This window comes from Nesoenas mayeri (assembly GCF_963082525.1).
Source record: "Nesoenas mayeri genome assembly, chromosome: 8".
NCBI classification, from domain to species: Eukaryota; Metazoa; Chordata; class Aves; order Columbiformes; family Columbidae; genus Nesoenas; species Nesoenas mayeri.
This window is the reverse complement of record NC_137554.1, coordinates 34,284,270-34,311,250: the sequence shown is the minus strand read 5'-3', so window position 1 is coordinate 34,311,250 and position 26,981 is coordinate 34,284,270. Positions and strand designations below refer to the sequence as shown.

The 26,981-nt window shown below is 47.9% G+C and overlaps 1 protein-coding gene across 1 annotated transcript; it reads right to left on the bottom strand.

Annotated features, from left to right (window-relative positions):
* Nucleotides 1–2,355: 2,355 nt before the first annotated feature.
* Nucleotides 2,356–26,221, bottom strand: SLC5A9 (solute carrier family 5 member 9; the record flags this gene model as incomplete). The annotated part of the gene is made up of 14 exons (XM_080348729.1): nt 2,356–2,564; nt 4,484–4,631; nt 11,424–11,639; nt 12,173–12,341; nt 13,510–13,660; nt 13,830–13,937; nt 14,942–15,077; nt 15,739–15,944; nt 16,716–16,796; nt 17,125–17,230; nt 19,761–19,925; nt 22,039–22,143; nt 24,687–24,758; nt 26,093–26,221. 14 exons carry the CDS (start codon nt 26,219–26,221, stop codon nt 2,356–2,358), a joined length of 2,001 nt encoding a protein of 666 aa, XP_080204855.1.
* Nucleotides 26,222–26,981: the final 760 nt, after the last annotated feature.

The window sequence follows — 26,981 nt, the reverse complement described above, 5'->3', positions numbered from 1 at the left end:
CAGATCTGATCAGACTATAAAACAGGGTTCCCTCTGCAGATCCCCTTTGTGTGGTCTTCCCGGAGCAGCGGGTCAGTGCTGGAGTCCTCCCTTTAGACCGGAACGCCGCCTAAGGAGCCTTCCTGGGATTGGGAGCGCCTCACCTCCTCCTTCGGGTGAGTGAGAATCTAAGTCCTTGCTGATCAGGCCAGTGTAGTCCTGGCTGGACCAGGAGAGCGTTTGGGTACCCGGGGCAGAGGGCTCTGGTTTTATTTCTTGTGAGTCCATGCATGCACACTGTGGATCCTCATTATTCTCATTTGCTGCACCCCAATAATCTCCTCAACTGATATCCAAACCTTTATCTTATGCTATGGAAGTGCTAACTAATTGTATAAACCCTGTTTTGGTTGGTTCATTGGTTGTACTTTTCCAGCCAGAATAAAGACCATTTTGCCGCCTAAAACAGACTGTGGGGTCCCTCCATGACACTGGTTCTGCTGGCACTGACTCCCCACCTGCCTTTCCTAAAAACTCCTCCGCAGCCCATGAATTTGCTCGTTCTTTGCTTGTGGGGCTGCGGCTGCTGCAGCCACGGATGATCCTTGTTCCCCGGGGAGCTCGGCCCGCACCGGGTGGGCTGGTGTTTGACACGCAGCCTCGCTCAAGCTCTGCGCTCGTCCCACCTCATGTATCTCTGAAAAGGTTCCTGCAGAGCCTGCTTGTGGGTCTTCAACTGACGCAGCTCTAGAAAGTGCCCCTGTTTCACTGCAGCACAATGTGTTCAGAGATACAGCTCTTCACAGGTGCTGCACGTCACTGTCATGGGCTTTGGGGTTTTGGCCTTGATCATTCCCGTTAGGAAAAGAGTGTTTTATTTGGGTGAGAGCCCTGGTATTTCTAAATGCATTAAAAATGTGTCTGTTATTATTAGACATTTGCCAGCTATTAATCACAGCTGGTAACTTGATTTTCTCTAAATGTTTTCAGGTACCCTCTGATCTGGGCACCACCTGCTCTAAATTGAATAGTGGAAAGGCAAGGCAAGCTCTGGTTCGTGTGCCTCGTCCTGCGGGGATGGGTGGCCCATTGATGGGGCTGAGATCTCTCTTATTCAAAGTGAATCTACTTTTTCCCTCTTAGACCTTTCTCTTGAGTTCCATGAGCACGGCACAGACTCCATCCTGCACGGCCAATTCGGTCTCATCCATCCAGACTGAGGATGGGCAGTGGAACCACAAGCCAGGTGTGCCCAGAGCCGCATTTCTCACTCCTTGCTGGATCATGACTCATTTTCTTCATCGTTAGGGCACCGTGCTTCACCGCGTGCCCTCGCCTCCCCACGCAGGGGACCTTCTCCAGGTGAGCATCTTGACCACCAGACAAAGATATTAACAGTGGGTACTGCCTTATCTCCCTCCAGGGGCGGTTTAAAAAGTTATGGTCATGCCACATTTCATGATGATGACAAGATGAGGCAGAGGAGCCTAGACTTGCCTAAGGAGGGCAAAGTCCAGCCTTGGACCTGGCCCAAGGAGGGATATTTCTTTTCCTTAGCACAGCCAGGTCACCATAGTCCCAGAGAGACCTTTGTGCGTCAGTGCAGGATATATAACCACAATAACCCAAAGTCAGAATTGGCTTTGTTACTAAGGCACCTTTATTGCTGGTAATGCTGTTAAGGGACAGGATTGGCCTGAAGAGGGAACAGCTCAGGCTGTTGCAAGACCCACTGTCATGTGGCAGATGGGGGGATTTTGGGGAGGGCAGGGAAGCCCCTCTCCCTGCTGCCAATGCAGTAAATGGGGGTCCAACACAGGTCCTGGGCTGTGGGAGCCAGGGTCGTTGCTGCTGAGCTAATCCAGGGGGGCCCCCCACTAACCCCATCTGAATTTGGGCCATGTAAAGAAACTGTAGGTAGTGGTTAAGTCTCCTTCCCCACATCAGTGTAAACCAGAAGCCCTTAAGAAGTCTTTCCCCTAAAGGCAGTGGTGCAAAGTCAGCCCTGAGCTGCTGCATGAGGGGAGCAAGGACCTAGCCACGCCACAGCTGGACTTTCCAAAGCCTTTGCTGCTTACTGGGCTCGGCTCTGCACCTTTAAAACTGAGTCCAGGTCTCCTGTCTCACCTACTGTCCCACACGTCCCCTGTACCCTGGATGTGACCAGTGCTGAGTCTTGGTCACCCCATATCTTACAGGGAAGCTAAGCCCTGCAGTCATTTCCAGCAAGCAGTGCCTCCAGGGAAGGGCTGCGCCAACGCCTGCTGGCACCTCCGGGGACCATCACGAGTGCCCTTGTCATCCGACGCCTCCAGCTTAGACATGAAGATGAGGACTGCTGAGCAAAACCAAAGCCACGTGGTGCCTGAACCCACCTCAGCCGAAATAAGCCCACAGAAAGACGTTGATGGTGAGCAGGAGAATCGCATTAACGTTGCAAACAGTCTTCCACAGGGGCTTCTCCTCGATGCTGGTGAGTCTGCGCTGCAGGGCAGCTCTCTCCTCGGGGGACAGGGTGGGCGCGGGGCCGGCGGACAGACCGCAGAACCACAAGTAGAGCGTTTTCCAGCAGGGAGGCTTGGCTGCTGGGAGAGATGGACCAAAAATGGGTGTTACCATCCAGCGGGGACCTTTTCCTCCTTCCTCCCGCCTGTTTGGAAGTGTATTGACCAGTCTGGAGTGGGGCCTGAGGTGCACCTTGGATGGGAGATGCTAGATGATGGTGGGAGGTGGGAAGGGAAAGCTCTGCCTCAACAATGTGCAGCACAGCCTGATTACACTTGGTTGATTGCAACACCAGTTGTTCATTAGTTAATTAGCAGCCCTCTTCCCCCAACTCTGCTTCCATCCACTTTCACAAATTCCTGACAGGATGATGGTCCACTTAGAGATCTCCCGGCTTATTTATTACACACGACATGCCGGATGAAGTATATGTTTTAATTGTCAGCCCTGGGCCATGTGCATTTCACTGGCTGTTCTTTTCTTTGGAATGCAGACTGTCATAAGGCCTTGAAAAAGGTGTTACCCGAAAACAAAACCCAAACCTCATTAAACTGTCAGCTGCTCTGTTTCGCATTTCCTTGCCCATCATTACTAATTACCAAAATGCCAAGACATTTGCTTATAAAAATATGAGCTAGTTAAGTGAACTATGAATTGATAAGAAATAAGAAATAATGCTGAATGGCTGCATTCAACTTAAATCCAAATTTACTCTAATTTGAGAAAATAATGTTTCTGTACTTGTTCACTTCCGTTTAGCTTGGCTTTAATTGGTACCAATATCCTTTGGACTGATCGGCACAGGGAAAGAGTCAAGAAATCTTTTGTGTGTGCCTTTCTTCTGAGTTTTTGGGCTCTGTAACCTTGGAAGGTGAAGCTCAAAACCAGAAAGTTGTGGATTTGCAGAATAAACCTCTGTCTGCTCTGAAAAAGGAAAGCCTATGTTGCTTCTCCTGCTAATGTTCTGTCTCCTGACAACTCTTTAGGTTCATTTGACTCTTTGCCTTCCTTCTTATTAAGTACCCTTGGTAACAGACAACTATTTAAACAATTTGGGTCTGAGTTTTAATTATGGCTCGTATCCTATGGAAGACGAAAGATACTATTGGCATAATGTAAATGAGAAAACTGAGGCTTGTAGATTTATCCTGGGACATCCAGAAAGTGCACATACCCGCTCCCAGTGTTTCATGGTCCCTTCAGACCGTGACGCTATTTTGATACAGCATGTTACAGCATCAGTGAGAGAGTTTGGCCAGCAGAGCTCACACGGGGTAAGGAGGAGGCATCTCTAGCACATGCACAAGGGTTTTATCTCCCAGCAGTGATGAGGACAGGAAGAGATGCCACTGTCATGTGCTGAAAGGTGAAATGGCAGAGCCTGCTGTGACGTTCACGGCCCTAGTGGTAGCTGCTGCCTTGGTTATGCCTGCAGTAGTGCTATGGAGCTCCTCGAGATCATCTTGGTGAGACACAAATAGACACAGTGTCATGGCACAAATCCCCGGTGTCAGTGGGCAGAGGAGCCACGTCCCAGCAGCACAGACCTTCACCCTCTCCAGAGATGTCTGTAGGTGGCCGTTGACTCCCGTCTCACAAGTCCAGCACACCATTAAGTGTCCAGACATGAAGTGCTCAAGTAACGCTGTGACTTGGGCAGAGCTGCACTGGGGTAGTGTGCCTGGGTAAACAGCTTGGTCTAGGGAGGAGGAGCATTTTACTGAATGGTGGGTTTTCTTTGTTTTTCAGGAATGACAGCTCTTCTGAACCATTCAGAGGACTGTAACATGAAGGGAAATGCTAGAAAAATATGTTGGAGGATCAAGAACAGCAACACTTTCATTTGTCACATCCTCATAACTGGTATACTTGTAAGTACACGCACCAACTCCAGTCAGTGCAGTAGATGGCCTCTCATGAGCTTTAGAGGGACTCTGTGAGCGCTGGGCTGTGCACTCACATGCACACGAGCGTGCTTGTTCACAGCCAGCCACCCTACCTGCCTCCTCCTTAGCGCCTGAACCTGTGCTCTCCACCAAGTCACTCTCTCCATTGGCCGCGTTGATCTGTGCTGCTTCGCTCTTGTAATTCTTCAGGTCAATGGCAGGTGCTCTTCTGTGTCTCGTCCACCACGTCAGGCAAGCGAGCTGCAAAGAGGGACAGCGAACAATCAGGTTACTGCCTGCCAGTCCCAAAGTGGCACACCAGTTTTCTCCCTCTTTGCTGGGCACAGATCCAAGACTGTGCTGAGAAACCTGTTGTGGGGCGACGTTTGTTCCCCCACTCTCTTGCACCTCTCTTCTGCACAGCTGCCCACAGCCTGGAAAAAAAACAGGCTGGTACCATCTAGTTGGAGCTGAAAAGCTGAGAAAAAGTGTGAATTAATCTAGTTTCTTTCCTTATACTTTCTTAAATTAACCTATTCCATCCCTGTCTCTACCTTTTAGTAGACAGTGAAGAAGCAGCTTCCTATTCACTAGGATTACTTGATTGACATCAAATAATGATGATCTGTGTCCAGCATGGCAGCAGTGCGACTCGGAAGGGTAATGAAGTCAATTAAAAAGAGAAAAAGGAAGCCAACACAACCCTCTCTGGATACAGCCCATCACACACACAGCAATGGTACCTTCAGCAGAGAAAGATCAGCGGAGTGTGGGCATGCAGATGTATGGCCAAAGGGGACACTGGTATTTGAGCAGCTGCTTCTCTGGGACATGGGAAAGGACTTGAGGATCTTGCGTCTCATTTGAGATGCCGGTTTCCAGGAAACCGCGCAATGTCCAAACTGTTACAACGTCAGCATTAAACGCCACAGTTAGGACAAGCTCTCATCAAAGCAGCAACCTGCACTTCCAAACGAGCTGATCTCAGGGCTCGCAGTGGGAAAAGCAGCAATATTGTGTCTCTGCTCTCTGGCTGCGTGTGGTTGAGAAGCACAACTGTGTGTGCAGGCAGAGCCATGATGGTGAATATCAACTCACAGTTCGCTGGGAGGATGATACCAGGCATTAGACCAACAGGTATAGTTACAAGTAGGAAAAACTGAGCTCTGGGCATGCACTGTAAGACCTGCATGTCCAAATGCCTTTTCCCTTTGTTGGTTTTGCTTTTTTTGTTTGTTTTCTTAATTACAGTTTTTCTCAGTTGGGCCAATACAAGACGTTACCTCCCTCTGCAGTCTTTCAGGACCATCAAAAGCCATGAACAACCGTCAGTCCTGGAAATGCTGCTGGGGCTGCTACCTGCTCTGCTTTACAAAGTCAGGAGGTCTGAAACTCTTAAGGTAAGTCTGAAAGTCTCCTCCCTAGGACACAGCGAGCACACAGGAGGCATTAATCCTGCAAACCCCACAGTGGCCCATTTGCCTCAGGGGTCAGTACTGAGGCCAATATTATTCAATATATTCATTAATGATTTAGACGAGGGAATAGAGTGCACTATCAGCAAGATTGCTGATGACACTAAGCTGGGAGGAGCGGCTGACACGCCAGAGGCTGTGCTGCCATCCAGAGACCTGGACAGGCTGGAGAGTTGGGCAGGGAATAACCTGATGAAATTTAACAAGGGAAAGTGTAGAGTCCTGCATCTGGGCAGGAACAACCCCAGGTTCCAGTATAGCTTGGGAAATTACATATTAGAGAGCAGTGTAGGGAAAGGGACCTGGGGGTCCTGGGGACAGCAGGGTGACCATGAGCCAGCACTGGGCCCTTGTGGCCAGGAAGCCAATGGGACCTGGGGTGGGTTAGAAGGGGGTGGTCAGTAGGTCAGAGAGGTTCTCCTGCCCCTCTGCTCTGCCCTGGGGAGACCACACCTGGAATCTTGTGTCCAGTTGTGGCCCCTCAGTTCCAGCAGGACAGGGAACTGCTGCAGAGAGTCCAGCGCAGCCACCAAGATGCTGCAGGGAGTGGAGCATCTCCCGTGTGAGGAAAGGCTGAGGGATCTGGGGCTCTTTAGTTTGGAGAAGAGGAGACTGAGGGGTGACCTTATTAATGTTTATAAATATATAAAGGGTGAGTGCCATGAGGATGGAGCCAGGCTCTTCGCGGTGGCAAACAATGATAGGACAAGGGGTAATGGGATCAAGCTGGAACACAAGAGGTTCCACTTAAATTTGAGAAGAAACTTCTTCCTAGTGAGGGTGTCAGAGCCTGGCCCAGGCTGCCCAGGGGGTTGTGGAGTCTCCTTCTGTGCAGACATTCCAACCCACCTGGACACCTTCCTGTGTAACCTCATCTGAGTGTTCCTGCTCCATGTGGAGATTGGACTGGATGAGCTTTTGAGGTCCCTTCCAATCCCAAACATACTGTGATACTGGGTGTGGTGGGGTTAACCACCCCAGAGGCTCGGGTCTTTCCATTTTAACCAGGGCTAATGCATTCCTGGCTAAGCACGGCACACGGGGGAACTGCGGGATGGGACCAGGACAGGCAGGCTGCAGTGGTGACACCGGGGCAGCCAGAGTCACACATCTGGCGGCTGAGCGGCTGCGTCCCCACTCTGCCCACATGGAAACGAAGGGGTCACTTACAAAGTAATGTGAGTTTAATTCTTGGATTTTACACACGCAAATCTAGGCAGGAGTTGCCGGCTGACACAAAATGTTGCATGATTTCCAGAAGATTTATAGCTTTATTTAAATCATTTTCAACCAAGATGAGCATTGGGCAGGGCTAATCTTTCTTGTCACTATGTGCTAAATTGCTTTGATTTGATGATCCTCGTCTTTCTCAAGGATTCTTTTTTTTTTTTTTTAATCACTTAGGAAATGTCACTGAACAGCGAAGTTTCAGAGCACTAAAGGATTTCCAAAACTTTATTTTCTTTTCCTGCCTCTTCCCATTTGTCACTGACTGACTGTCTCTTCACATTGCAGAAAAACCTGCAAGGGCTGGAATCTACCTTGGGCTCAGACTTTACCAAATGGAGCAATTCCCAATTGAAAGTAGCACGGATGCACAGGAAACCTCACTGCACGTCACACCAGTGACCCACCCAGGCGCTGCTGCTTTCACAGAATCCCAGAATGTGAGGGGTTGAAGGGCCCTGGAAAGCTCATCCAGTGCAATCCCCCCATGGAGCAGGAACACCCAGATGAGGTTACACAGGAAGGTGTCCAGGCGGGTTGGAATGTCTGCACAGAAGGAGACTCCACAACCCCCTGGGCAGCCTGGGCCAGGCTCTGACACCCTCACCAGGATGAAGTTTCTTCTCATATTTAAGTGGAACCTCCTGTGTTCCAGTTTGAACCCATTACCCCTTGTCCTACCATTGGTTGTCACCGAGAAGACAACCTCCTGACACTCACCCTTTATATATCTGTAAGCTGTGCTGGACTCTCTCCAGCAGTTCCCTGTCCTGCTGGAACTGGGGAGCCAGAACTGGACACAGTATTCCAGGTGTGTTTTTTCTTTGGTTTATCCGGCCATGGCCACCCTAGAGGGCTCCTCGGTGAAGCATCACACCCACGCTCCAGCTTCAGGCTCCCTTGGGGTGAGCTTTGGCTGGCTGCATCCTTGAGGTCCCCTCTTTGCTGTCACCAGAAGGACCCGTGCTGGGGCGCACCAGCAGCACTGATGCATGAAGGATGGGGAAGCAGAAGATGGCACGTTTTCCATGCTTGGAGAAGGCAAGCAATACATAAATAAGGAGAACTACTGCCTGGGGGGAGCCGTGTTAGCACGATGGAGCTCAGGGAGCTCCCCACTGCAGAGCTCGGGTCGCAGTGTCTCAGGAGTGCAGGTGTGGGTTTGGGGCAGCCACAGCAGGCTTGCTGCTCTCCTGGGCCGTGCTCCTGGAGGAGGCACCGAATCCAGACCTCGGGACGCAGGGAAAACATCTGTGACTCCAGAGCACATCAGGTGCAGCTGCTGGTCCATCAGCCCATCTAGGTGAGCCCTGTGACCACTGGGGACGTGACCTGCTTGTGTAGCATTTGTGCTTTGTGGGCTGTTCCTCTCCCTTTTCATCTTCACATTCTCCTTGGATGAGGGAGTTTGCAAGAACTAAGCAAAGTTTTTCTTTTGTTGTTTGTAAACTAGAATAAATCCTTCTGTTCCAAAATGCCATCTGGCACCTGACAGTTGTGTTTCAGCTTCACAGTCTCAAATTTAATTGTAAGCTCTTTTGCAGGGTTTTCAAGGACGGCGTGACACAATATGGACTACCTACAATGAAGACATATGAACTCTGGAGCATACCAAACAAATTCCTTGCATACTTGTTTTCCAGCACAGCATCAATCACCACAGGGATGGGAGAGAGTCCAAAACAGCAGGAGAAAATGCTACAGCTTGCAGTTCTTGGATTGTAATTCATGTAAAGCCAGGCACATTAGCTATAGCACTGTAACATCAGATACAAATCTCTTTTCTCCTTTTGCCCATTTACTATCTGAAAAGCATTGAGATTCAATATTTAAAGCTGTCCAGCGTAGAGCCTCAGCTGGTGTGAAGTGGCATAACTGTGCTCAACAGCTGCTCCTGGTCTTTGAAGGCAATGGAGCTGTGGTGATTTACATCTGCCGAAGTCTGATCTGTCACTGTATTTCCTTGGCTTTTTCTTTGGCAGCTTGTTTTTCTTTTCTTTTTGCTTGACAAAATAGATGGAGTAATTCCCAGCTCTCGTACAGTGTCTTTCATCATTACAGCTCCAAGCACTGCGCAGCTAAGGGTGAGCAGAACTACCCCCATGCGATTTTTAGGGCTAAATATCTGAGGCTCATGAAGTGAACTGACCAGCCCATGGGACTGGGGAGCACTAGAGCTTCAGGTATCCTCAACCAGGACCAGCCTTCCCCTTTCAGCCACTGTCAGGAGGACTTAGAGGTTCTTCACCAAACCTTTGCCCACTTGCATACCAAACCCCAGCAACCTGAGGGCATCTAGTGGTCAAACACAAAGTTGAGGTGCCAGTTTCTCCCCTGAGTGTTAGAGCCTGATTTCTACCTCCTACCCTTCCTTCCCAAAACCTCCTGTTCTTGAGTTATCTCAGCACAGCCACAGACTAACCTGAGCGGAGGAGACAAGCCCTGCTTGCAGGACACCATGAGGAACCATGGCACCAGGAGTGGTCCAAACCTACCCCTATGCTCATGTCTAGGGCAAAGCTGGTGTGAGTCTGACTGAGGGAATACGAAAAATAGTGGATTCATGCCAGATAGGCAGCAGCATGATAATGTCAGCACCCAACTCACCATAAAAAAACCACTTACTAAGCTGTTCCCTGAGGAACAAGGTCAGATCTTTCCTGTTGAAATTGGGGATAAAGAGTAGAAACTGAATGGAAATCAGACTGAAAACCAAATAGGGGCAGACTCTCCCATTCCTACCACGCTATGGGAAGAGGGAATTAGCTACCGTGTACTGCCACAAATTGTCCAGCAGCCCATCTCATTTTCCTTGTGGTGAGAAGATAATGAGGGTCTGTAGGGACATGGATGGTCATCACCATCATCAGTTGATTGAGCTGGGTCACTCTGTCCAGCTTCTCATCTGCCACAGGCAATCTCATTAATTCTTATTAATTTTTCTTGAACAAAAATCTCTTATACAGAATCAAACACAGAACTCAGCCCTTCTTTGAAGAACATCAGCTAAGGTTCTCTAAGTCCAGCACCTATAAAAATCACCTATTTCTACTTAAAATCTCCTCTAAGGAATCTCTCATGATCATAACCTCTGCTTCCCTGGTGTTGTTATAGCAGGGCTTCATCCTGAAGTCCCCCATTTAAAACCTGGTTTAAGTGTTTTTATATCTCTGAGGTCAGACTAAAAAGCCCGTAGGTGCTGTGGCCAGTTTCTTCCTTTCCTAACTATTGGTATGATATTCACTGTTTGCCAGCACTACGTTAATACACCTTATCTTGCTGTTGCTGTGGCAGGGACCACTGCACATGTTTAGTTATCACAGGTCAGATGATGAGTGGGAACTCATTAAACCACAGTAATTAATTGCTGGCAACCATCTGGCCACCCCTGCGCAGCAGTGAACAACGTAAGCAGCAGAACTAATGGTGCCTCCTTGCCAGTATTTCTCTCTCCCATGTGAATCCTCTGATATAGCTAATAAAGCTGAGACGTTATCTCAAAGCAGATACAAAGACAATCTCTCTCTGCCCCTCTCCTCTAGCTGAGCACCTGCCTTCATGTGATCTCCAGGAGCTGCGTATCTTCGACACCACTAACGTTCAATCAAACATTGATGGAACTGGTTAATGCTTTACAAGTTACGAGGAAGCAACAGATAGTAAATGCTATGATGGCATCACCCTCATTCTCTCATGCAGTTGGACAGGAAAAATGGGTCTTTTAGATCTATCCTGTAACTTTTGCTTTGAGGCAGATGGCAGGTTTTTTTATATTGGCAGCTGCTTTAAACCTTGGGACTGGGATGTGTTGCTTTAAGGCTTTATTATATAAAGCCTCCCAACTCTGCACAATTTCAATGTGTTAAGTAAAAGAAAGTTGTGCCTGGCTCCAAGTTATTAAATGTAATTGAGATCACATTGGGACAAAATGTTATTTTCCTAAATGCCCATGTTGCAAAAGATATTAATCTTGTTTGCCTGCAAGATTGATGCTGGCTCTGCTGAAACGGGGTAGATGCTACAATTAGATATATTTAATTCCTCCTCAGCAGTGCTCTGTAATATGATTTCATCTCCTTCCCCGTCTTTCTTTTTATTCCGGTTATGATGGGCTGTGGTGTCTGCCCAGCTCCAGGCACAGCATGGGGACTGACACTCAATTTGAAGCCCTTGGTGCCTCAGGAAGCATTAACACTGTGCAGCCTGGGGAACGGGGTGAGGAGCGCGGGCTGCTTTGCAGCACATGCATTACATGCCATTTCTTAACCGTGGGAGGAAAAGGACAGATTTCGGAGACTTTTGGAAACCGAACGGGGGCTCTGAGCAAAGGGCGCCGCTGCACGTCACTTACCTTCTCTTTGGGGATCGGTGGGGTGCAGAGACTGATGAGGACGATGACAACCGCGGTGAGGACACAGAGGATGAGGGCGAAGTAGAGGTAGTGCAAGTCCTTTAGCACAGCTGGTCGTCTGTCCTCCTCGCCACACGATGGTGCGCTATAAATAAACTCCATGATCATGCGAACGAGCCCAACAGCCAGCCCAACCACGAGGCCCCAGAAAGCACCCTGAGAAAGGAAAGCAGAAAGAAAGGGTCACTGCATGTTACTTTTGGTTCAAGTTTTCCCTTCTCTTTTTTTAATTTTCAGCTCTTTCTTAGATTAAGACCTTTTATGCCTGACGCAAACTCACACTGATGTGCATCAAAGGAGGATGTTTTCGGTTAAAAAGCCTCACTTTCTGCCCTTGAACATGGAACAGGTAGAGAGCAGACAAAGCAAGAGTCTCTTCCTAGCAACATGCCTCCAACTAGACTTGGACACATCAGCCCTAAAGTGCAGAACAACTTTGCCTTTTGTGCCTTCAAATGAGACTGCCAAGAAGAACCACTTGCAGTGGCTTCTTGGAAGCAAGACACGTACACGAGAGACTGGGCTAAGATCCACTAAGGCGTGCCAAGGAAAGGCTGTCTAACCGTCACACTTCAGCTGGGCTGGCTTAAAGTTTAAACAGCCTCAAAGGCTACATAGTGAGGGGAGAGTTAGTTAGTTATTTTATGAAATTAAATACGTATATCAAGTGGTTGTGAGACTCTACTTACAGGCTCATTAATCCTCGGGCAGAAGATTGCCAAGATGAAGAGCGCTGTGATGGGTGGGGCGAGGTAGCTGGTGATGGACTGGATGTAGTCGAAGAGCTTGCCGCTGTTGGCCGATTGAATGATTGGGATCCAGAGAATACTGATGACCACAAGGATGAGGATAAAGACTCTGAAAGAGAAGGATAAAATTATACTATATCTGCAGGTGCTGGTGTCCACCTGAAAATTCAGTTTTGCGACAAAACACACTTCCAATTGCTCTCAGAATCTCCTAATAAAAGATCTCCAGATCACTCTCCAGAAGAACATTTCTCTGTGTACACAGGAGAAGATTGTTCTCCTCTGAAAGTCAATTCAACAATTGTTTGTTGAAACAATCTTTCTGCCACCTCTCCAAGCGGGTAACATGCCTTTGCAAATTCCATTTAATCAGCTGCTTATTAAAATTGCTTCTGGGGTCTCAGGTACATAACTTACCCTGTTTGCCTGAAAATAAGACAGGGTCTTATATTAATTTTTGCTCCAAAACTTATTACTTTTTTACATGTATAGCTGAACTGTAACTAGGGCTTATTTTTGGAGTAGGGCTTATGTTTTCAGGCTAGGGCTTATTTTCAGGGTAGGTCTTATTTTCAGGGAAACAGTAACACTTGATCTTTGCACTGGATGTTATAGAGGTTTCTCCGTATTGCTGGACAAGCAGTACTTTCTGTCTCGCTACTCTACAGTGGTGGATTATGAGACTCCCTGCGGCCTTCACTTACCCCACAACTAATGTTATAAACTTAATGCTTATGACGGAAGAGGAAAAGCACCACAAATATGCACAATGCAGCTTAAATTCTGCTACCAGGAGGAGAAGCTTATCTGTCTCTGATACAATGCAGTACCAAAGCTTGCTCGCAAAGGGCTCTATGACTTATTAGAGAGAGAGAGAGCTGGGAGGCCCAGTTCTCTGCATTTTTCTCTGAAAAAAGAGGAGTACTTGCAATGTATCATTCCCATCTGGTGCAAAAATAACAAGCTCTTAAAGAGCTCCGGTGACAGTGATTCCAGAGCACCTTTGGCTTCTCTGGAAGTTATATTTAAGGCAGTATTTATGTTAAGTTTAGAGAAGAGAGAGGCAATGATCTACCTAGCTCATTGGTATGCTTAGTGTTTCTCTTTGAGCAGGTCTATGTAAGACCGAGCTGGAAAACGCGCTGCTCTTTCCCAGGCTGCATTCCTGTCCTATATTTTAGGCAGCAGATTTTTCCTAGTGAGTCCAGACTGAACAATGTAAATACTGCACCAAAAACAGATGATGAAAGCAATGAGACACAAAAAAATGTAAGGACCTGCCCACAATCATCAGCTCCTGCTCCGAAGCCTTTCTGCGGATCCGCTGCCAGATGTCTATAACGAAGAGGGTGCTGCTGCTGTTGAAAATGGAGGTGAGGGAACTCATCAGGGCTGCCATCATCACAGCAATCATCAAACCCCGCAGCCCTGGGCAGAAAGAGGGGAAAGAAAAAATCAGACCTAGACCTTTGGCCTCTCAACATTCTTCTTTCAGCACTGCAGAACAATCTTCTTATCGTCAGGATGGATAAGGGCGGTGTGATCACCCGTGCAGAGGGGGCTCAAGCCCACCTGCACAAAGGGAAAGGTTTCTCACCATCGGGCATGAGTTCTATCACGAGCTTGGGGTAGGCAATGTTGGAACAACCCACTGCAGCTCCACAGACCCTTTTACAGACGTCCGGGTCCACGCAGCCCACTTCGTCTGCAGAAGACAAGAAAAGAACAAGAAGTCAGTGTAAACCCCATTGAGCCATAGGTTGTTTAATCCAAGAGAACAAATCTTGATGCCTTGTGTGGTTTCATACAAATTCAGAGGCACTGCTAGAATACAGCTCGCACGAGTGGAGCTGAAGAGCATTTTACATCGTACAATAAAGGTGAAACTTCAAGATGACATTTTGCAATTCTATTCAGGGTACACATATAACTCTCTTTGATGTCGCGTAATTGTAATCCTTGACAATTTGTTGTTTGTGGGAACTGGACTGTTTCCACAAACCCGTCAGCTGGGTTACCAAGGGTGTTGCAGGCAGAGCTGCTCCTGTTTGAGGAAATTTGGGAAAGAGGCACTTGAGACACTTACAGCTTCCTCCAGGAGTGCTCCTGCTACCCAGGGTATTCCTCCTGCTTTGCTCTGGAGAAACCAGCAGCGATTGCTCCTTGGGACACAACACGAGGGAACTCTTGTTCCTTCACAAAGGAGCGTTGTTTTGTGTAACCCACAAGGAATGGCGTGAATCGGTGTGGCGGATGATTGCTAAAACTCTCACCAAATACCTAACGATAGTAACCTCAGTCCTTCATGTATTTCATCCCACTGATTTCCCCCAGATAGACAGATGAATGCCATGTCCATAGCACAGAGCTATATACCCCCAATGGCAAAATATGCCCCATATGGGTAGTCCCAGTTACTTCTGCTACTGTGGGAGCACTGGAAGTGGAGGACGGACATGGGAACATCAGCGTACAATAGGACATGGGAACTTCAGTGTACAATAGGACATGGGAACATCAGTGTACAATAGGACATGGGAACTTCAGTGTACAATAGGACATGGGAACACCAGTGAACAATAGGAGTATATACAAGTGTGCCTGCAGGACAGCCGAGTTTCTGAGGTGTAAAAGCGCTGGAGGACCTGTGTGGGATTAATGGCCATAGCAGGTGCAAAGCCCAGTGGCAAGAAACAGGGGAAGGCTTACCTGGGTAAAGAGCTCTGCTGATCATTCCTGGCATGACGATGAAAAACATGGGGAAGATTTTCAGATACCCTCCCAGCACCGATCCACCTTTGGCATGGGAGAGGTTCTTTGCAGAGAGAGACCTCTGGACTATCACCTGCAATCAGAAAGGGAGCAGAGAGTAAAACAGAAGCACTACAGAGAGAGCTGGATCCTTCCTCTCTGTGTGTCTCCTTCTCACGGGTGACTTTCAGGCGGCAGGATCCCAGGGCGTTCTGCATGCCAATGGCAGCCTTCCCATCTCGGCTGCCTGCAGCCTGCTGCCAATGCCCAGAGCTGCGGACAGGGCAGCGTGGAAATTTCCTTTACAGAAATCATTTTGCCCTTGACTGAAACGACGCTGCCTTGAGGACTGGAAACAGCAGCTGTAAGGCAGCAAGAGACACGGAGGGAAGCAGACTGTGAGTGTTCTGGTAAAAGCGCAGTGGTGGGTTTTCATAATTATCCCACCTTAAAGCACGAAAGCACCGTGCCTTGAGAAATCAATTGTTTGTAGCTTGGAAAGGAATAAGAAACGTGAGACCTCTGGGAATATGAACGGCTTGTCTGGAGGTCTATACAAGGTCACTGCAGACCCAGGTCTAGATCCATATTTTCATATCCTTGTCACACTGACTGCATGAAGAGCCCCGGTACTCACAGCAGGACACGTTCCTGTATGGTGGGACAGTCACGTTTCAGCTCACAGACCCACAAACTGAGGAGTGCGCTGGAAATAAGTGTGGTGCTTTGCCTAGAGAGGGAAGGACTTTCTTTACCTGGTCAGTGCACCAGCACCAAAGAGCCAGCACAGAGAGTCCAAAGATAAGGCCAGGCCAAGGAATGTCCCCTGTGACTGGATCCCTGAACAGATGAAAGGCATCCGCACGCGGGAGGTGGCAGGTCGTGTTTGGGACTATGATCTTCGGTATTGCTGTGCTGTATTTCTCCTCAAGTCCTTCATACCAGCCAACTTTTTCAAATCCTGAAAAGAAAATGCCAGTGATTTAAGGTCTGGTGCTCCCTGCAAGTTATTTCCTTATCTGAGTCTCATGATTACTTTTCTCCTATCTTCCTCTCATCTCCTTTCTTTTCATTCCACCCTCACTTTTGGCAGGCAAGGTTTCTACAGGAGTCAGTTGCATTTTGCCCAGAGTCCTTGTGAATTTAACAGTGCACCCTGGAAGAAGATCAATGCAAGAAAATCTCCATTATCCTAAATCCCGCAATGTCCTCAGCCATCTAGTCTTTGCTCATAAACCCTCCAAGACCTGCAGCAAGAAGGTATGACATTAAACAGATATATCTGTATTTCTGTTTGCCAAGAAGGCTTAAAGCAAAGACTAATGACGGTCAATTCCTTCTTGCTCTTTTATTTTTCCATAATGCTCAGTTACGCCCAGCTGAACGCACAGTAACTCCCAAAGTCAACAGGGAAAGTCAGCAGAATTACTCTGAATTTACATAAGCACAGTGAGAGCTGAACTTGGCTCTGGGAATGCAGGCTTGCAAGCTCCTTGGCAATGCCAGGGAAACCCAAAGCAGCAAGGTGCTTATCCAGAACCTCACTTCCATTCAGTTAGTGCAAAGCATGAAGCAAGTCTGATGACTTGGAGAATAAGAGTTGTGCTGGCATCACTTCTATGGGTGGTTAAAACTCATTGCTGTACCATACATGAAAGGATGAGGTACCATGCTAAGATCTAACTTTGGGACCATTAAACCCATATATGATGCCACTGCAGGTTCTCCTCACCTATGAACATGAGCACCAAAGCTCCCAGCACCATGATCAGGGTCTGGAGTGCATCTGTATATATCACAGCCGTTAAACCACCTGTCAGGAGAACCAGAGACAACAGGGAGAGTGTGTGACCATGTGCAATGAAACAGGTCCCCAAAAAAGCTTTCCTTGGCCCCAGCCCTGTGATTTCAGGACAGACCCATTGTGAGAACATGGCCTGGAGCTGGTCCCCTGGATCTTAGAGCTGTCACAAGCCCTTCATTTAGGAATGGCCTGAAGGGCTACTCCATGTTTGTGAGAGGATGGAGAGGCAGTTCAGCACCTCAATATCTGAAGACACTAACATTCCCCTGCATAGGAAAGAGAAAACTTAAATCCTACGCTCCAGTTTGTAGTGTTTCTTTTAGAATAAGCTATTTACCAGCTATGGTGTAGACAGCAGTCACTGCTAGCAAGACCACAGTGGACAAGTAGAGGTTCCAGCCCAAAGAGATTCGGATGAACAGTGCTCCGGAAAAAATGTCGGTCTGGAATAAAAAGACAAAACTAAACAAAACAAGGGCAATCTGGCATTAGTGATGCTTCGTGCAAGTGAAATCTAATAAAGCAGCCTGCAGGGCTCTGAGGCTGAAAGCATCGAGGAGGGAGGACACCACGAAGGTGAGGTGGAAGAGGACAGAGCACGGGGCTGCTGGCTGTGAGCCTTCGTGTTCTTGGGGTGAAGAAAGTCCCTCCTGCGAGTCTGAGCTCCCAGCACCCGGGAGATGGGGCAGCAGGAGGACGAAAATCAAGATGCCACACCAAGAGACTACAAAGCAACCAGAAGACTGTCTTACAGGCAGACTTCATGGGATGTAACCCTCCCTGGCACAGACATGTGTTGGTGGAAATTGCCACTCCTTTTGCTGACTGTGAAGACCTCCATGGGGAGCAGGAGCCAATGTATCCACAGGCAGACACAGGAGAGAAAGGGGGTAAATAGCAGAGACAGGTTCTTCCCAAGACTATGTCTTGGTGCCCTAGTGGCCAGGCGATACTCCAGCTTGAAAAAAGCCCTGAAGAATCATTGATGTCTTGTGCCGTGATTTATTTATCTGAAAAGGTCAACAGCTTGCTGTTCTATTCATGCAGCTCAACATACCAGAATGACTCCAGAAAAACAGGTTATACCTGCAGAGAACCTCACTAGAAATACAGAAACCCCCATCGGCTCTGTTTTGTTTGGCTCTACTGGCAGAGTGAGTGAAACCAGAAGCTGGGCAAAACCTGGAATTACACAGATAACATCATTCAAATGCAGAAGGTGACATGGGAGATGTGTATGTTGGGAAATCGATCCGAAGGACACCTGCAAATCTGCTATAGGGTGAGATACAGGCAAAGACGTTTGCCAAGGGAGGCAGAAGGGACAGGGCAAGATTTCTATTTGCTGTGCCTGAAAAAAGCACGTTAAAAACAAGCAGCCAGTGCAACTCCTGACCCCTGCAACCCCGAGACACAACAAACACGGTCAGCAGAAACCACCGCGATTGCTGCTTTTTGACTTCCCAGCAGGAAACACAAACACCTCTGCAACCATGCAGGATCAGCCCTTTGACAACACTGTTTACTGAGATCTCTGTTTTTCTTTGTGAGCAGAGAAGACTCTGCAAAGCCCCAGTTGCTAATCTATGTTTGGGCAAAAAGCACAGGGAGAAAAATCCTTCTTGTAACCAACTGCCTGCTGTCCAGCCAGCCGCTAAATGAGCTCTCCACAAACAATAGCGCTGCTTAATAGAAAGCACCTGTCATGCCCATAAACACCAGCCACATCCATCAGCCACGCGTGAATTAGCTGCACAGAGGAGAAACCACTGAGATGAAACAGCAGTGGCTGAGGCCAGGGTCCTGTTACGAAAGGCACAGGCAAAAACTGCTCTGCTGAAGGTCGTTTTGAAAGACTGGTCTGTTTTTTTCCACATACACCGGCTGCACAGCTGTGCACATTGTGGTGCTGTTGCGGGAGAGATCTTCCATTTACCCCTCAAGGGTACACATGCTTCAAACACCTCTTTGCAAGACCTCATCCTGGGCAATGCTTCAATCCCACAGAACTAATCTCCTGGAGGCGGTGGTGACAGTAATGGGTGACATGACCAAGAGCTGGCCATTAGAGACAGAAATCTATCCCACATTCCCAGCCCGGAACTCCTCTTAATGCACCTCCCAAGAGCTGGGACACAATAAGCCTGGGAGAAAGACCCTGAAGCCAGCTGCAAAAGGCACAGGGTGCCTCATCTCCTCTCAATGTCTTCCAAGGCAACTTGACATCTAAATATTTCAGTAGTGACTAGTGAAGACTGACTTGTACTGGCCATGGGACAATCAGCTGGAGACAGCACACTGACATTTTCAATCTCTGCAATGGACTCTAAAATACAGTCCTCTCCCTCCAAAGGCACAGGTAGTTCTTAGCATAAGTTCTGCCTCTTCATTAATGGCATTTAAATGAAGGGAAATACCCAGTAGCTTACACTGGTTTTTGGCTACCAGCTGGGTACAATGCTACAAGCAATCTAGGAAAGATGCTGAGTTTTGCGTTGAGCCAGAGCCTACCTCTCCTTCGCCATACCCTTTTTATACAACACAAGTGACAGGAAGAGAGAGGAATAACCCTAACATGCCTAATGCTGAAAACTGAGCTACAAGAACAACAGCAGAGTTATGATAATTTAAGAGAATTTCACATCTACAAGATGCAGCCAGCCAGATCCTCAGATGGGGTGATGCTGCAGTTCCCGTGTCTGCATCACCTAAGGTTTGAGCTGACAGAAGAGGAAAAGCAGGGAGACGGATCACGGTATTTATATATATATATTTACATATATATGTCTCCATGATCAATACAGAGGCAGGTATTTACTTGAGCAAAGCAGGACACTAACGCACTGCTGCTGTTTCTGGTGGCTGAGCTTGTCCGTTCAAGGACATCTGAGTTATCTCTGAGCAGCTCTGCATTGTACCAGGGTGACCGATCGCTGCCCCGGACACAAGGGTTTTGTTCAATTGGATACATACGGATATCTTGGTGAATATATAGAGAATGAGGGACAGTATGGACATGTAGATTTGTATCCTCTGCCCTCCAAATCTCTTCTGCAAGTATTCAGGCATGGTGACAACTCCTGCTGCGATGTAAACAGGCACGAAGATCCAGCCAAGAGCCAGAAGAGCCCAGGTAGCCTGTTAAGGAGACAGAAAAAACAAAGGCAAATGATTCAACACATGGGAATGTCCTTCTCCTCTTCTTTTAAGCGGACATCCTAACAAAGCAGACAGGTACAGTGCCATGCAATATATTTGGGAAGCAGTCTGACTTTTTCTCCTTGCTCAGAAGATGGGATGGCAAATGGGGGAATAACTTTAATATAATTAGAAGCTTTTCAATTTATCCTCCTAAACCCTGTGTCTCTCAGTCACGGGTGGCACAACCTGTGCCATCTCCTGGTCTTTTGGGCAAGATTCTGTTGCTCTGGATCTCTGAAGGGTGGTGATGTATTTGGTGGCCTTTGAAACCACTGATGCTGTGGCAATGAAGAGTTAAGTGATTCAGAGCAAGATGGGAGCATCTGTTTGTTGCTTGATTAGCAAGTGATGAGGCTGAGGCAGCAGACTGTCCCTGCAGAGCATAAAAATAAGCAACAGCGAGACTGCCGGGATGTTCTCCTTGCAGGCTGACACAGATGTGCTTCTGTTGCTGGTAGATAAAGGGGCAGTTCAGTTGCTTTGCCACAGGTAAAGGGTCTTTTGGAAGGCATAAGGGCATCTCCCGTCATGCATTCCTTCTTTGAAACCCAGCAAAAGCCCAACAGGAGATCTTGAATGTAAATAAAGCCACTGGATTACCAAACCTCACCTCCTGGCTGTCTCAGGCCATTATCTTTTATCCGAGTACCTTACGTTAGTCCAGATTTCACTTCGATCAGTTATTTAAGTTATCAGAAATGAAAACGATCCCTGCGAGCAGAGATCGTGAGTGACTGAGAACAGCCACTGGCTCAGGTAAAACACACTCACGTGGTCCCTGCGGCTGAGCCACCTCCCATTGCAAAAGGAGAGAATAATGGCATATCTAAGGTCCCTTTCCAATCTGAAAGAAATTAATCTAAACTCATGAAGTTAGATTTGCCCTGACATACAATCTTGTATGTCGCGGTTGAGACGGACCAACGACATGGACCAAGTTCTTTCAAGATGAAAGTAATAGATGCCATTTATTGCTACAAGTGCATTTTTGTACAATTCTACCAGTTCATGTGTCTTTTCACTATTGGTTACAAGTTACAGCACTAACATCTCATTGGTTAATTTTGCTATCATCAACGTTACTCTTCTACTCCCTTCTCTCTCACGGGTACATCCTTAACATCTTCGGATACTCCTTTACTCCCATCCTTCTCAAGGGTAAATCTTAATATCTTCAAGGCTGATCTCTACTCTCATATTTTCTGTCAAGGATTCCACAGACCCGCTGCAGTTTCCCACACTTGTATTCATGGGTTTCTAAAATAACTTGTATAGATTTACTTAAATACAGCAATATTGGTATGTCCTACATGCACCAGGCTAAACACAGGCTCTGGTTTCTTCACAAAGGACTTAAAGGTGATCCTAATGGTTTAGAGAGGGGGGAAAAAAAAAGTGCAGTGAATAGAAATCCCAAGGAAGAGCTTTTGGTGGCACTATCAGCAGTCACCACTACCAGTGGCGTTTATTGTGAGCCTGGCACTAATCTCACTCCTCATCACTGCAGCTGAGAAATGTCATTAGCATCACACACAAAGAGCCTGGTTTCCATGCTCCACGTGCTATCTGTGGTAATTTTCCACCTCAACAGGGCAGAATGAGTCCTGCCTTCACCCCCAGGTGTTCACCCCAGAGACACCACATTTTGGCAGCTGACAGGTGAACGTCGTGGTGTTGATTCTCATGGGTTTGACACTGAGTTTAAGAGCAATGCTGTTTTTTCTCAGACTTCCTGTACCCAGAATCCTGTGATTATCTAAGTAGCTTTTCAGCATTCATTATCTTTTATTTTAATCTTGTGGAGTGCAGACTAAGGCTTAGAAATACGGCCATGTGCTTCTGGGAAGGTCAAAGAGCTAATAATTTTAGTGGATTCCACTTAAAGTAAAATAAAGATCTCATGTTTTTAAGGCTGTCTGAATGTCTGGAGGTTTCTCTCCTGAGGCTTGAGAACTTGTAGTTACTGATACTGTTAGCATCTGATTTTGGGGACAAACACCCAGTCTCCTTGTAAACAGTGACATCTTAGTTGACAACACAACCGACTTACATTCCACTCAAAGCCCCCAACAGCAAGGCCCCCAGCTGCTCCAGTGCCGGCCAGCCCGATGAATAAGCCACTGCCCACGTTGCTTGACATCAGGGACGCTCCAATCTGAAACACACAACACAGGCACGAAACCCATGAAAATCATCTTAAGGAACTTCTGCATCAGCCCAATCATTTCCCACACACACTCTGTTTCCCCAGGGCCTGGTCTCCTTGTAGGTAGGTAGCTGGGTGCTAATGGACAGTTGGATTTTCTTCTTAAAGAAAACTATGTTTTTATATGTTAAAGTCGGCGTGCCCACCCCCACCCTAATGCAAAGCCTAATCTCAGAATTGGGGTTCACTTGGTCAGGGGTTCCCTGGAGGTACGTGCCTGTTATGGGGGCTACAGCAGGGGAAGGTAAGGCTGGTGGCAGCCACAGGTACCTCGGTGTCCATGAAACATGATGGATTTCCCTGTTCCCTGGTTACTCAGCCAGGAACCTGCCTTCTCCCACCCTGCCGAGCCTTGGTCCGTCTCTCCATGTCTCCAGAGAGTCCCAGAATGTCAGGGGCTGGAAGGGACCTGGAAAGCTCATCCAGTGCAATCCCCCCATGGAGCAGGAACACCCAGATGAGGTTACACAGGAAGGTGTCCAGGCGGGTTGGAATGTCTGCACAGAAGGAGACTCCACAACCCCCTGGGCAGCCTGGGCCAGGCTCTGCCACCCTCTTCTGCTGTGCTGAAAGCTCTTTAAAGTCATGCACTGAACATGCATGTGGTGGTTTACACAGCCAGGGTGACAACAGTGCTCTCCTGGAGCAGATTCCTGAGCCACAGCAAGGACAACGATGGGAACACACAAGGCCTTTTGTGTTTAACGTCTACACAAAGGTTCAGCAATATTCAGCTCTGCAGTAGGCTGGAACATGCCTCTGGTTAACTTTAACTGTAGGCTGTCCCTGCCATGGCTCATTGACACCCTAATTAGAAGAATGCAAGCTCCAAGGTGCTTTAAACAGAGCAAAGACTATCTGACTTAATTACTACTTTAATTTGGAATAAAGCCTCCCCTCCTTTCTCTATGTCAATGCCCAACCTTAGGGTTAAACAAGAAGTTACCCAAAATAAAAGACTAGCCCTTTTGTCCCCAGAGAAAGTCTCCTTTTAGCCGCATCACCTACAAGGAGCTTTTCTCTCCTTAGTACTGCTAAATATGAAATAAAGAATGATGGAATTTGATTAGCTTCTCATCTTTGAGCAAGGTAAAACATGAATGCACCCCCAGCGATTCTTGCAACAGCTCTGCCTTCTTGCCTAAGAAAGCTCCTGATTAGAGCTGGCTGCTGCAACGTGAATTTGCAACCGAGGTGGGGACTGGTGCTCTCCAAAGATGCAAATGGTTTTCCTGGTATCTATATCAGACACAGAAATACAAAAGCTAGATCGCACAGGAGCGGCAATGTGATATCAGTAGGTCAGGCTTACCAAGAGCCAGCCTGCACACAACAGACTCCACGGCCGGAGCCAAAAGCAATAAGAACGTTGGCTTGTTGGGGTTTGTTTTGGTTTGTTGTTTGGTTTGTTGGGGTTTGTTTTGGTTCGTTGTTTGGTTTGTGTGTGGTTTGTTGGTTTTGTTTTGGGGTTGTTTTTTGGTAGTTTTGGTTGGTTGGTTTGGAATTTTGGGGTTTTTTTGTTTGGTTGGGTTTTGGGGTTTTTTTTTTAAGAATGACATTGGGGGGAAAAATGTTCCATTTTAGTATCTTTCAATTTTTCTCCTCCTAATTAGAGAAAACCATCAAGTTAAGCTTTTCTATTAAATGTCGCCTGGCTGAGACAGAAGCATAAAGAACATTTAAGAAATAACAGATTTTGGAGAGGTGTATGTGTCTCTGATGGAAGAGTTCCAAAATCTAGCCTAGTGAATTTATGGGCAATGTACATCCAAAGGGAAAAAAAGTGCATGTTTTGGTTGAGAAGCACATTCCTTTACCCACGGCTCACCGGAGAGATAAATGGTGCTGGAGTCTGGCATTGGCTGAGAAGGATCTTTATTCCTGTGGTGTTTTTATTCCTTTCAAACTTTAAATTATCTTTATATGTACCTTTCACTCCCAAGGAAAGGCACCTTCAATAGATTTTTTTATTCTTCATAGTGAAGATTTATACTTCAGTGGTTTGAAGTTTATATCTTTTACATCGTTAGCCAATAATTTCAACTCTGCTCTAAATAGCAAGGGCTCAGAAAGTCCTGGGCTTTGGGATTATTTTTTTCTTCAGCATCTAGATGTTTTTCTACCGGATAGCACATTCCTAGATTACCTAGTGCTCTCTTGGCTTGGGTGCAACGGCATCTTTGGTGAGTTGGGGCCAGAGCGTTTCAAAGGCAGCCAGCACTCCCTCACTTCCACCAACGCAAACGTTTTTATTGCTGACTGCAGAGTAATTGAGAGTTGTAAAAAACCTGCAGATGCTGAACTATCCTTTTGGCCCGGCAGCTCCACGCTGCAGCCCGTTAGCAAAGCTGCATGCGATGATTTCTGCTGGCTCCTCTTCATGCCAAGACTACAGTCAAAACACGCGGACTAGATTCCCTCGCTAGACCTGCCCCCCTCACACCTGGAATTGCTTTGGAACCGTGAGGAACAGAGGGACGCGTTTCACTCACAGGCCACCACGTCATGGATCGTCCAGCCAGGAAATAGCCTCCAATGGTCCCCCGGCTTGCTCGGATTGATGACTGGAAGCACAGGACAAAGAAAAGTGTTTTCCTCCATTCAACCACCCTCAAGTCAGACCCAACACCCATCTCAGTAGCCTTGAAACATCCTGTTAGCAACCTCTTGCACCACTCAAGTCCTGCTCCCTTGGGTGTCACTGCGGTCAACTGGCTTGCCCTCCTCATAGCAGCACAGGTAGGGCACAGGTCTGACACAGACTGAAGCAGGGCCCCTGTCAAACACATCTAATTTGAGATTTCTAGGAGTTTGGCTGCTCTCAGCCATGTGAAGACACATGTTTGTACCTCCAAGCAAGGTTGCCCTGCTTCTGACTATGGTATGAATTGAGGAAGCATTTCCCTCCTCATTGTACAGCACTCCTAGCAAAATAATAATAATAGTAATAATAATAATAATAGCCAAATAAGGGAGAACATGGCAGGGGTGGGAATCAGAAGAAAATAATGTATTCCACGGGATGCCATCAAGGCCATCCACTGCTGTGGATTCGGGGTTTCCAGCAGCCCCACACTTGTATAGCCACATCACGCAGCCCCATCCAGGAACTGCATGAGACCTGCAGGGATTTCGGGAGCAATAGGATGTCCATAAGCCAGCAAGCCCCTCCGATGTGGCTGGGGCTGACAGCACTTGCTGTTTGCAGCAACCAGGACCTTGCAGTCAGGCACCATAACAAAATGGTTTGCTGCAAATGCTTGTGCACGTGGCAGCAGCCAGACCGGTGAGCAGCTCTGCCAGGACAACCCTCAATGCCCAGTCTCAGCAGCAGCTCCAAAAACTGCTTGGTAGTGTATCTGTTAAGTGTGCCAGTGCTTCAGCCAGTGCTTCAGCCTCTCCGTGAAGGTTTCTGGTAGTCCAGCTTTGGAAAGAAGCCACCTGTACCTATTTAATGACACCTCCTTGAATGTACCCATTGGGAAGGAGAAAAAACACCACTTCAGCCACCCAGAATACTGTAGGTCTCTGTGAAAGAGGTATTTTCAAAACAATGTGAACAAATAATCAGTAACAATCTTTCCAAAACTATTTAAAATCTTATTTCAGCCACCTTCTCACCTCAAACCTGGGCTTTCCCCTTGCCCCCTGTCTGCCCACACCGCAGTGTGAGACTGCTTTGTAGCACGGGAGGTGCTGCAAATCATCACGCCCAGAACGACCTCCAGGGAATGACCCCTTGGTTGTCCCCACATAGAAGCAGCGGTGAGAGCTCACAGAAAGATCAGTGTCACCCCACAGCCCCACTGGGATAACTGTGTGCAGAGGATGCCCTTTGCAGGCCCCGGGGAGGACCAAACGCTTTCCATCTCAGGGAAAGTAAACCCAGGGGACTCACCCATATCCCGACGATGAGGACAAAGGCGAAGTAACAAACCACAACAACGATGTCTGCCACCCCAAAGGCCACTGCGGTGTCCCCCGGCAGCACGGGCAGCTCCGTGGAGGCTGGGGTTGGCCAGCTCATGGTTGCGAGCAAACTGCTGATGTTCTCACTCAGACTGGACTTTGGTGCACATTGGCCTTCATTGCCTTCCTTGCAATAATTAACAGAGGGGAGAAAGTGAGAGCAGGCAGTGGAAGCCAGGCAGGACAGTGGTTAACACTTCCCAGCAGGAGCTGTGGCTCCATGGTCCATTAGTGAGGACCTCACCATAGCTCTGGGGTCTGAGCATCCCTCCCGGCTCCTCCTGCATCCTTTTACCAGCAGTCCCCTCTCCTGCCCATTTACCCATTGGCGACAGTCACTGGGATGACAAATAGATAAGCATCAAATTGTCTTGTTTCTCTCTCTTTCACATCACTGTCTCTGCAGCATCCTAGACGGGAAATGTCCCCCTAAGACGAGCTGCCATAGAGGGGAGGTGTTTTTTTCTTCCTGGTGTGGGTGGTGAGGATACCAATCTGTGCAAGACCAGCCACAGGTGAGGGCAATGGTGCCGCTTCCCTCATCTGGTCCAGCCATGTGCTTCCTCCATCCTGGTCCAGTGCTGCAGAGACCTCAGCCACATGGATGGTCAGCAGACTGGGAGCACATGTTAAGCTGTACATTGACTTTGCAGATAGCAGCAGGGGGAAGCGCAGGGAGAAGACAGCTGAGTGTCCTTGGCAGGCTCCCCGGCATGCACGTGGCCAGCGGTGAAGGAGTTAATCTTCTTGTGTGACAAGCAGAGCAAACTCCAGGTCACCTGTGTGAGCTGGGGAAGCTGCTGTGGCAGCAGCTGCGT